This window comes from Camelina sativa, chromosome 2, assembly GCF_000633955.1.
Source record: "Camelina sativa cultivar DH55 chromosome 2, Cs, whole genome shotgun sequence".
In the NCBI taxonomy this organism is placed as follows: Eukaryota; Viridiplantae; Streptophyta; class Magnoliopsida; order Brassicales; family Brassicaceae; genus Camelina; species Camelina sativa.
In genome coordinates this window covers 16,765,307-16,776,715 of record NC_025686.1, presented here as the reverse complement: position 1 = coordinate 16,776,715, position 11,409 = coordinate 16,765,307, and the positions used below count along the sequence as shown (strand labels likewise).

At 36.2% G+C, this 11,409-nt stretch overlaps 1 protein-coding gene across 3 annotated transcripts; it reads right to left on the bottom strand.

Annotated features, from left to right (window-relative positions):
* Positions 6,128-10,103, bottom strand: LOC104727064. 3 transcript variants are annotated; one of them, XM_010446083.2, is made up of 8 exons: positions 9,940-10,103; positions 9,142-9,239; positions 7,539-7,608; positions 7,201-7,439; positions 6,997-7,113; positions 6,819-6,861; positions 6,440-6,704; positions 6,128-6,364 (listed from the first exon to the last, which is right to left on the bottom strand). In XM_010446083.2, the coding sequence occupies exons 2-7, from the start codon at positions 9,232-9,234 to the stop codon at positions 6,454-6,456; spliced, it is 813 nt and encodes a 270-aa protein (XP_010444385.1). In that variant the 5' UTR covers positions 9,235-9,239; positions 9,940-10,103; the 3' UTR covers positions 6,128-6,364; positions 6,440-6,453. The 3 variants fall into 3 exon arrangements, with proteins under 3 accessions (XP_010444385.1, XP_010444377.1, XP_010444369.1); XM_010446075.2 differs by having other exon boundaries at positions 6,128-6,367; positions 6,444-6,704; XM_010446067.2 differs by having other exon boundaries at positions 6,128-6,367; positions 9,940-10,101.

Genomic DNA, 11,409 nt, shown 5'->3' with positions numbered 1-11,409 from the left:
GCCATAAGGAATCCTAATCCTACCAAGTTATGGTTATAAAGGATTAGGAGAATGACAAGTTATATTTAGGAGATATCTAAATATATACAAAGTCTAATAGGAATAGGTTTGGTGTTTGGAGTTCTATATATAAGAAGATGCCAATGTGTGGCATAACTAAAGAGGTTTTTAGAGAGAACAAGAATAAGCTTTAGGTTTTGAGAGAGTTTCCTAACGATCAATAAAAGAGAGTAATTCTTTTGATTTCTTGTGTTCTTTAAATCTTTGTTTGCAATAACCTGATCCCTTACTCGATCCGGCACACAATTTCTTGCATTATGTGTACCCTGGTCGTGTAGTTCTTTATTTCTATTCTCTTATTTATGGTCATTTTAGGTTGTTAGACAAAACTCGCATTATTTCTTGGCTTGACTTGCTTGTTTCTGATTGCATCGTATCTACTAGCAAAACAACCAATTTGATTGATAACTCATTGTACTACAATTGCATAGGGATTTGATACACTAGGCTATACATCTCTTAAGTGGGTGAAAAATCCTATTATCACAAATCTGTAATATCCAAATAGGTTTACAAAAACCATCACACCTTACCAAATCCGAAAGATCTCAAAACCATCACACCTTTTTTTTTATTTGAAAATAATGTTAAATTATATTCAAGAAAAAATAAACATTTTTACATCAAGTGCATCTAGTGTTTGATTTGGTTTTTCAAAAAAATTGATCTAAAAAAGTAGAAAAAAGATTGAATCAAAATCTTGTGTGCAACCAGAGTTATAGTCCTTTGTCGTATCTTCGATTACCTAGCCTCTGAATAATGAGAAGTTGGTTTCTAACTTATCGATCAATCCACTTTATCAAAAGGCCAGCATCGAGTGGTGCCTCACCGTGTCTTCGCCCATTTTTTCCTGCCATACAGTGTGAACCACAACTTGAAAGATATAGCGAGTGAGGAAACCGTGAAGCCGATCCGACTGGTGGCCTGAGACAAAAGCTAGAATATCTTGCCAGTCAGTTGAGTACCGGTCTTTAAACACATTCTTAGCGAGTGCAGCCCAAACTTCTGAAGCATAACTACAGGAGAAAAAGAGATGATCTCTAGTTTCAAGGCAGTTCATACAGAGAAAACAGTTTCCCAAAACTCACATGGTCCATCTAGCCATTCGGTCTCTAATTGGTAACCGGTCTTCGATAGCTAACCATAGGCAAAAAGAAAACTTAGGAGATGCATGGGTGAAACAGACACTGCGATGCCATGGCACCACGGGGGATGAATAACAAATGTGTTTCCAAGTGTCGGTTGTAGAAAATTGAGAACGGTAGGAGTCATTCTTGCCACGCCACAAGACAAGGTCAGTCTGCTCTGTTCTTCCATGACATTGGGAGCGAAAAACATCTTTGATCGAGTTCAGGGAACCCAGGAGGTGTCTTCTTTTATGATGGGCTTCAACCAAATCGATGATACCTCTATCACCCGTAACATCAATTACGCGACCTAGTGGGGACCAATTGTCATACCATAAAGAAGTAAGTCGACCATTACCCACTTCAACCTTACAGAAAGATTTGGCGAGTTCCCTATACTTAGGAAGCTTCCTCCATATCCACGAACCTGCACCTGCAGCCTCCTTTGAGAACCAAAAAGATTCACCCTTGAGGAAATATTTTTCTATCGATTTCACCCACAAGGAGTCCTCATGTGAAAGGATACGCAAAATCAACTTAAGGCAGCACACATCATTTGCTGATCCGAAAACCATCACACCTTACCAGATCCGAAAGATCCAAAAACCATCATCCTACACCTTACCAAATCCAAAACATCCAAATAGGTCCATATACAAAAACTAACCATCATAGCTTAACAAACCTGAAACATCCTAAAAATATCATCCTAAATTTTGAAACATCATAATCTAGAAAACAATTAATCACCAAGTGAAATATGTGATGCTTGAATTGCTTGACTTGGACCTTCCCCTTGTGACTTTCTTGGCTTACCTGGCTTACCTTGAACCCCATGATTAGTACACCTTATTGAGTTATGTCTTGTCATACTACATTGAGCGCAATGCAATATGATTCCTTCTCTAGTAATTTCACCTTCTTTCAAGGAGCCTCCTCTTCTACTTCATTTCCTTGCTTTTTCTTTTTCTTTGGAGACTCATTCTTGCCTTTGATTCGTTTTTGCTTCTTTGACCTTTAGTTTTCTCTCTAGGTGGTGGCTGAAGGTCTTGTTTCACCAGATTTCTTCTAAAAGTACATACCATTAACTCCCCTCTATGGCTCATTGTATTAGACAACCCATCTTGATCTCAATAACTAGTCAGAGTTAACAAAATCTTCATGCTTCTGATTCTCCTTCATTCCATTACTCGCAAAACATGACGACAAGGAATCTCTGTCATACTCCATCTTCTACATGGACATGTTTTTGCATTCATATCAACCTTGAAACCATGATGAACATGTTCACCCACTTCATAATGCCATTGCCACACGGATTACCTAACAATACTTCATATGTTTCTGCTATTCTTTTATTATTTTGGCCACTTTCAAAGTGAATTTTCCCTTATGATTTTCAGTCTTCTTTCTTCTCATATCATTCCGGATGAAGCATTGTCTTCTTATGGTCTCTAACATTGCTACCAGTGGCATTTATCTTGCTTTATTGATAGTATTGTTGTACGACTCTGAGAAGTTGTTTGACACATCTTCACACAGTGATGTGCAATTGAAGAAAGCACGACTACAATTTTGAGGATTCTTCATCATCACTACCTCGTAAACACCTTGACCAAACTTCTTTAGTTCTTCAATGGCTTTTTTATAGTCTGCATCATTGAAACATTTTGAAACAGCCCAAAATAGGTGTTCTCCTAAGATTCACATATATGTGGTGAGCACACATTCGATGTTATACTTTGGGCAACTCTTGTTCCACAGCAATAACCAAACCCTATCATAAGAAAGTTATATATTATCATTAGAATTTGATCTTAAACTCATATTATATATTATCATTACAATTAGATGAAGTCAACTTACCTTCTGCCTGTCTAAGATGAGACTAAACCCTCTCCATCTTAAAAATTAAAGTCTGTTTTTAGAAGTTTTATAAATCAAATCCAACTATCCGTATTTTCAATTGGCACAATATCCCATGTAACAAGATAGAACTGGTTATTGCCATCTCTTCCTATAGCTGCCAATAGTTGATCTTTGACATTGTTCTTCAAGAAGCAACCATCTATCCCAATTATGGGTCGACAATGAGCATTAAATGTCTTCTGGAGTCATGCTAAGCGGACGTAGAATCAGTCAAAATTTTCAATACCATCATCAGTTCTCATTGTTTCCACCTCCACAATTGATCCGGGATTAGAACTGTCAAAAACAAGAAGCAAAGTTAATAGTAAACAATCAAAATGTAACAAGAAGAAAAGTTATAAATAGGAGATGAACTTACTTAATGAGTTCTAGACGGTAGTCCATTAGTCTAGAAAATTGTTCATCATGTTCATATTGTATGGTTGACCAAGTTGTAATGTCCTATCTTGCATTGCCTTCGACTTGTAATTAGGATTTCTCTTAATGTCCTTCAATAATAACTTAGCAATGATTTCATCCTTCACTACCTTGCTAAACTTGTTTGGGACACATGAACTCATCATCCTGTGACATGACCTGATACATGTTGTTTACTTTTTGAAAAGAACAGTAGATATGGAAGTTGCAACCACCACCAAGAGCGCATCTCACTTCAGATTTCTCGGAACCCCATCTTTTGTATTTCACATTAGTTTATGACTTAAGAGCATAATCAACCACAACTTCCTTGAATATAGGTATGCTGTCAAATACTTGCCCCGATCTTATCTCACCACTGCCTTTTTCTACCTAATATTTTTTTGGCCATCATCTGAATTCTGAGAAGATGGCTCTGAATCACAAACATCATCTTCATCATCACCACCTCTAAAATCATCATCGCCTCTAACATAACCTGCTCTATCATCATTGTTTTCTTCTTCACCATTACAATCATTGCTTGCTTCGGCAGCTATATCCTCATCATCTGCTTCACGAGCTCTATCATCATTACCTGCTTCAGAAATCTCGTCCTTTTCTACATAGAGCTCAACTGATTTTTTCCATATCACAGCTAGACACGTTCTCTAGGAATTTTCTGATCCATTACACAACAGTTTCAACTCTGTAAACATCTCATATGGAATTTTGTACCGGATCCTATGCCCAAACAAAGACACCCAACAAACTCCACCATGTTTGTAAAAACTGCTTCCGGCTTGCATTCAAAAGTTTGAGTCTCACCTCCTTGATATGTAATCACAATACCTTCTTTGTCTTGACTGCACACTCGTTTAGGTTTGGTTATGATACCAAATGTAACGCCACAAATGCGACATCTTAGTGGGTCCCACGTCCTCTCTAGGTCCTTGAGTCTATCCCTATCCGACGTAAGTTACGTTCGGCAGGCTTTAAATACATGTTTTACCAATTTTACAAATCACCACGTGATTTTTTCCGCGTTTTGTCCTCACTCGTACAGTTTTAACAATCACTTCCACACAGATCACTCATCCTTAAATTGCTTTAGCTTAAGAACATTTAACTATGGAGTTCCCTCAAGATAGTTGACCCAAACGATTAGTGCACTTTAGTGATATATGTGGCTAAATCAACTTTTTTAAACTTATTCGCATGCACCACCGTATATCCTGAAACTAGGGTGTTACAATCTTTTTTTGACAAAAACAGTCGAATTTTTGGGTAAAAAAAAAAATAATTGATGGGTAATAATCTTGGAGAGGACTTTGTAGAGGTGGTTGCAACAGTGTTTGATATTTTAGATATCAATGTGAGGTGAGTGACGTTTTTCTCTTTCGGTAACTTTTTTAACAACTTATTCATGTTCATGTGAAAACAAGTTGTTCCAAAGGAGAACCAGCTGGACCGATTTCGACGAAGTTTTCTAATCTCTCTTTCTTAGTTTTATTATGTTGGCCGAAAGTCCATCCGAGCATAATACCTTGTTACAGTTGAGGACGATAGAGTGAACCATCCATCATCCGAGCATAATACCTTGTTACAGTTGAGGACGATAGAGTGAACCTTCCATCTGAACTCCAACTCAATTATAGGACATGGATAAAGGCCCAATCTTATTTTTTTTTGGCTAAAAATGGCCTCCCAAGTAGTCAAGTAGAGGTTCAAACCTAACAATGATAGTTGATAAGATCTTGACATCTTATGAGAAAGCTTGACCCTGAAGTTAGACCCTGTTCATTTTAAAGTCACTCATCAAGCAATTGCAACCAACCAAAACGACATTGATGACGGCAATTACAAATCAAAACGACAACGGTGAAGGAAAGAAAACAATGCAATTGTTTCTGTTGAGTAAGAATAAGTGTCTCTGGGGAGACAGAAGAGTCGCCGGAATTTCTAGTGATTGCTGCGACAACTTATTTCAACAATACAGCGACTGTTACATTCTTTTTGTCACTGTCACTAATCTAACGACTTAAAAACGAATAGAACTTTAGACCATCTCCAATGGTTTTCTCTATTTTTTCTCTATAAGAGCATCTCCAACCCATCCCTATTTTTTCCTCTATAATAGAGGTAAATTTTACTCCAACGCACTTTTATTCTCACCTCTAAAATAGATATTGATATTTTTCCTCTATTTATAGAGGGAACTCCATTTTTTTCTACAAAGATAGAGAACAAAAATAGCAATCGTTATTTTAGAAGTGAGAATAGAGGTGTGTTGGAGTAAAACTCACTTCTATTATTGAGTTTCTCTATTATAAATAATAAAATAGGAAAAACCATTGGAGATGGTCTGATAGAGAAATTCTATAATAGGTTATAGAGGTGAGTTTTACTCTAACCCACCTTTATTCTCACTTCTATTCTCTACTTAAGAGGTGAGAATAGAAGTGGGTTGGAGCAAATTTGACTCTAAAATAGAGATTGCTATATTTTTCAATATGTAGAGAAAAATATAGAATGGGTTGGAGAACCGATAAACTATCTAGGATAGGCGCAACGACCATTGAAGAGAGAACCAAGCAGGTTGCTGAGATTATCTGTGGAAGAGAACAATTCACTCTAAAAAGACCTTTTGTGTCAAGCAGCTACAAATGTCTACCAAGCACACATTCGATTCCAACAAAATCTAAAACATATGTACAGAACTTGAAACTAGTTTTTAAGCATTCTAGGTTTTTGGAAAAAGATATAAACAACCTACTCATATACTTGGCTTTCTCTTACTCACGTACGTCTCTACCCCATTGTACTCTATTCTTCATAAACAACTTCAGTTTCTTCTGAATAAATAAAATAAAACAAAGGTGAGAGTACAACATACTTCATAAAGATCGAATTTGGATATCACATACCTACGATTGTGAATTCACTTTCCCGAGGAAGATGGGCGGTGATCTTCATACTTCCAACAAGATTTTGCACCTTCTCCAAGATCAGGATCTAGTTTGGCTTTTAGCCACCCAAGTCGAACAATAAGCTCTTCAATGTCCAAAACAGCAGCTTCAATGGAATCAGATTCCATGATGTTTAGTCTAAGACCTTCATCGCCTTGCACTTGCTGTGTGTCTTCCTTTGTTTGCTCTTCTCCGGTTTCGGGAACATCTTCCATTTCTTCATCTAATATAAAAACAAGTCAAACGAATGCTTCCATATGTTCAAGAAAACCAAATAAATTCAGTAAACAAGTAAACCATTTGAGACAAATCGTTCATTTAGATAAAAAAATCTAACCTTCATTCTTAGGTTTCACAAGCTTAGCACACTTTTCCCCATCCTACAACATTAACATGCGATCAAACAAGGTGAGCAAATACGGCAAATGAGGATACGATAAGTCCGAAACAGTACTTTTAAAACTATTAATCTCGAAAACAGATACAAAATCACATATAACAAAATGAAAACTAACCACAGTACTAGGCACTTTCCAACCGTCTTCCACAGACCAATCCAACCGTGGACGCAAATTCTTTTTCAAACCTCGATAAACATCTCCTTCACCCTCTGGTTTAGGAAGCAACTCAATCTGCAAAAAAAAGATTATTGGCAGTTTCATTTAGTTACAAAACTCAAGTAGTAAAAGAACAATAATAGCAACCTGTTTCATACATACCTGGCATAATTGCTTACCCTGCAGCGCCACAATTTCTCCAGACCAGTAACATTTATCTCTCCACCAATCAACTAAATCTCCAACTTTCCAAGACTCATGTACGACGACAAGAGGTTCTGTCTCACCCTTGAGATTAAGGTCTTCACTTTCATGGTAATGTGGTGGATACGTGGGACGAACCATTAGTTGACTCTTCGTCCCACCTTCAGGCGTTTCAAACACTAGCGCATTATCTATCTCTGAAACATATCAAATGTACTAGTTAAATAAATATTTTCAAGCTAAATAAATATTGATAAGAGTTAAAACAAAAATATACAATGGAGGATTAAACTCACCTTCGCCTGGAAAGTCAAGATACTTTAGCTTATATCTAAGTTCACCATTTTCATTGGTTATCTCCGTTATCTAATGACCCATTAAAAAAAAAAGATGTTGAAATTTTACATTAGTAATTACAAAAAGCATCTCAAATATGACAACGTTGAGATAAACTTGTGAGTGTATACATTTAGGAGAATAAAAGCTACAAAGATCTGGAAAACAAAACAGAGATGATGAGAAATACAGATTTAGGTGGAGAGTTCAGGATCTGAATTAGAACTAACAGAACCACGTCTAAAAGAGCTATCAAGTCTAAAGCTGTGTTAAAGCTCCCAAGAGATTTGAAGAAAGTAATTTTGTAATTGATGCAATAATTGGCTAACACCAAAAGATGAATAATAGCTAAAACTATCTAATTTACAGAAATATCATCGAGGATCCATGTGAGGACAAGTGGAAAGACACAATAAGACACCAATCTTTCATGGAGAGCTAGAATAAGTGTTTATATATAGCTCAAGGATTGGTATGTTTTACCACAAGGACATGTCATGCCAAAACATGAAAAGAAGAATTGGTATGTTTTATCAAGCGATTTCGAAGAAACAAATTTGATAGTTGTGTTTACATCAAATGTTAATCAAGAGTTCAAGACTGTTTTTCTAGGTAGATGGACATGGCATACCAAAACATGAACTTTCTATCCAAAACCCCAAGAGTCAGCTAAGTTCTCCTAAAACATAAAAACAACTGAGTTGCGAATAAGATCACTGTTTTTTTATTGCGAAGATAGGTCACTGGAATCTGGTTTTTCCAGTGACCTGAAGACTACACCAAAAAGATGAAAACATTGGTTCTTTTGAGTGAAGAGGTCTTGGAAGAATTTGATCTCAACAAAAACGATAAAGAGACATGGGCCGATTTTCCAGCCCACTTGAAATATTAAAATAAGAAAAAATACAAATGTAGAGCTAAAACAAAAAAAAATAACAGTTAAGGATAAAAAAAATCAAATTCAATAGCACTTTTGTAATTCAGAAAATGGACCAAAAAAAAAAGAAGGTAGAAGTCTAAAAAGACCTCACAAGAGTAGGATATGTGGGATTGCCACTACAAAGTGAATGTAGTAGAGGATGAACAAAGACTTTAATAAGAAGTTTGTGAAATCAACAAACATTGCATCAGACGGTGATTAAGATGTAGTTCTTATAACTAGTATTCAAGATAGAAAATATATATGGGTTCTACACATAACATGTACATATCATAGTACTCATGGTAAGGATTATTAGTTTTGAGCAAATATTTATCCAAACAAGACATAGCACATCTTAGAAGATTTGGTTTGGATTTGGATTTTGTTTGGATAACAGTGTTGACATGACACTAGTAAAGACATGTTTACATCACTCAAATAAAAACATATCCTAAAGATGTTAACTAGATCTTTCTAAGATATCCATATGGAGGGAAAAGTAGCAAGATGAGACTACCAAGCAAATTTAAGTGTGTAAAGATGAGGTTTTTTTCAAGAACTAAGAAGTTAAGAAGTATACTGGTGAAAATCTTCTTGTTATGCTGATGTAGAGTTACATTAAGTTTTGATAGCCACATTACCTTGCATCGAAACCAAGCTCCGCGGTATCCGTTGATAAAGGATTTCACTTCGACAATTTGACCAACTTGGAATGGTAAATTGATTTGAGTCATAATAGCTGCACATAGTTAAAATTGTACTATGAATTAAGTTGGCTAGAATAAGAATCTCTTAAACAACTTAAAGTTGCTTAAAAGAAACTTATTTTGGAGAAGTTGAATGAATATAAAAGATTGCAGAAACTACTATCTAAAAAAGTCAAAAGTAGTAAGGGCATAGATGGTCATCATGGCTACAAATTCATCAATTTATAAGCTAAACTGCTCTAATCTAAAGATGAATACCCTTGCAAACTAGACCACCTCACCCATTACAATTACTCATCATTGCAACCAAAATTTGGTAAGTACAAATAGATCTACAAATAAATTATGAAAAAAAAAAAATTTGATGTTAATAGCATAATCAAAGACTGCAAGAAAACATTTACAACAAAATCAATTATTCTAAGATAACTCATCATATAAGATTAAATTGCTAGTATAAAACTTTGTTCCAATACATATTGATACATTCACAATTTCCACTTAATAATCAATAGTATATTAGTTCAAAGTTTTATACTAACAATATATCTTTAAATCTGAGTTTACTTCAAATTTGTGGGTTCAAAACCCATCACATTAAAACAAACAAAGTGAAAAAAAAATCTAAATAGAGAAAAAAAAAAATTTCAAAACCATTTTTCATCCTAAAAAAGACACATAATTTTCAAAAACGAGTCTCACACCCATAATCATTACGAGAAAGAGATGTACCTGATAGGAGGTGCTTGTCAGAGCTTTCAGATCTGGAACCCGTACTCAGGAAAACAAGGTTAGGGGGCGGCAGCTTTTTATACGACAAGATGATGTGTGAAATACCTAATTTGAGGACGCACACGTGTCCTTTACATGACGTCACGTGAGATGATTGTATTAAGTTTATTGTATTGGGCTGGATCCAAAATCCTCACGGCCCCAAAGGAAAACTATAGCAAAACCTACTTTACATTATCGATCACAAACATTTTGAAAGCAGATCAACATAATTGTTGGGCATGATTTGCCGAAAAGAAGACTAATAGCAAAAAGACGATTCGGATCAAAAGGATACAAACAGGTCTAAATTTTGAGAATCTGTGAAACGTATCATTAGACGGTTTGTTCACTAGACGTAAGTCACGTAACCAAGCAAGTGTTTCTTTCTACTGTTTTTTCTTCGACAAAGCAGTGATGTATTACAATATTATGGCAAGATAGTCTCCGGAAATACAACGTCTTGGTCCATGACGTCATCAAAGATGGTGTTCGTGGAGGATATCGGTGGACAATTTTGGATGAGTCGTGGTCGCCCCAAATTGCCCTGCTTCGCCCATCAGCATGTATGCCGGTTTCCGAAACGGTGCAAAATTGTCGCCATCCCCATGTATGGTTTGAGCGATGCCATAGACTGTCGGAATCTTTGCTACGGTATGTACATTCGTTCTCTCCTTCAATCAGAGTTTTCGTAGATTAGCTATATACAAAACTTGTTTCGTAAATGTCAAACCACAGGTTTTCTAATTCAATAATATAGAAAAAGTATTCGTTAAATACGGCACACAGACCGAAATATAACGTGATTATCCACGAAGATTATCTTATATAATAAGACAAGGTTTTTCCTCAACTTCTTCTAAGAACATGACACATGGCTAAATATATAGCTGACACCTGTTCTAAAATCATTCTCAAAAACTTTGTTTTTACGTATCACGTTCTTATATCGGGCTTTTCCAAATAACTCATATTACGTTCAAATATATTGGGCTTTACTAAATAACTCAAAATCCAGGCCCACCTAAATATATTGTCAGTTCATAAAACCAAAACGCACAAACGATGTCGCTCCCACCTTCTCGCATCTTCTCACCTTCTCACCTTCTTCACCATCTTCACCATCGTTCCAGTAGCCTTTCTGATTTCGTACTCATCTTCTCACCTCCGACGTTCCTTTCTCCAATGAATATTGTGATTTTGTCCCGCTGAATACGCCACACGTCTCTGTCCTTCGCTGCAAGCTGCTGGGCCAGGTCCTCCGTTTCAAGATCAAATTGGATCTCCTCTCTGGTTTCGCATCAAATTAAAATGAAACGACCGCCTCAAACCGCGGTCGACGACGGGTCCGTCAATGTTTACCTCTCTAACAGGTAAATGTTTATCTCTCTAACACGTTCGTTTTTAAATCCAATTGGGGCTGCTCCTTGC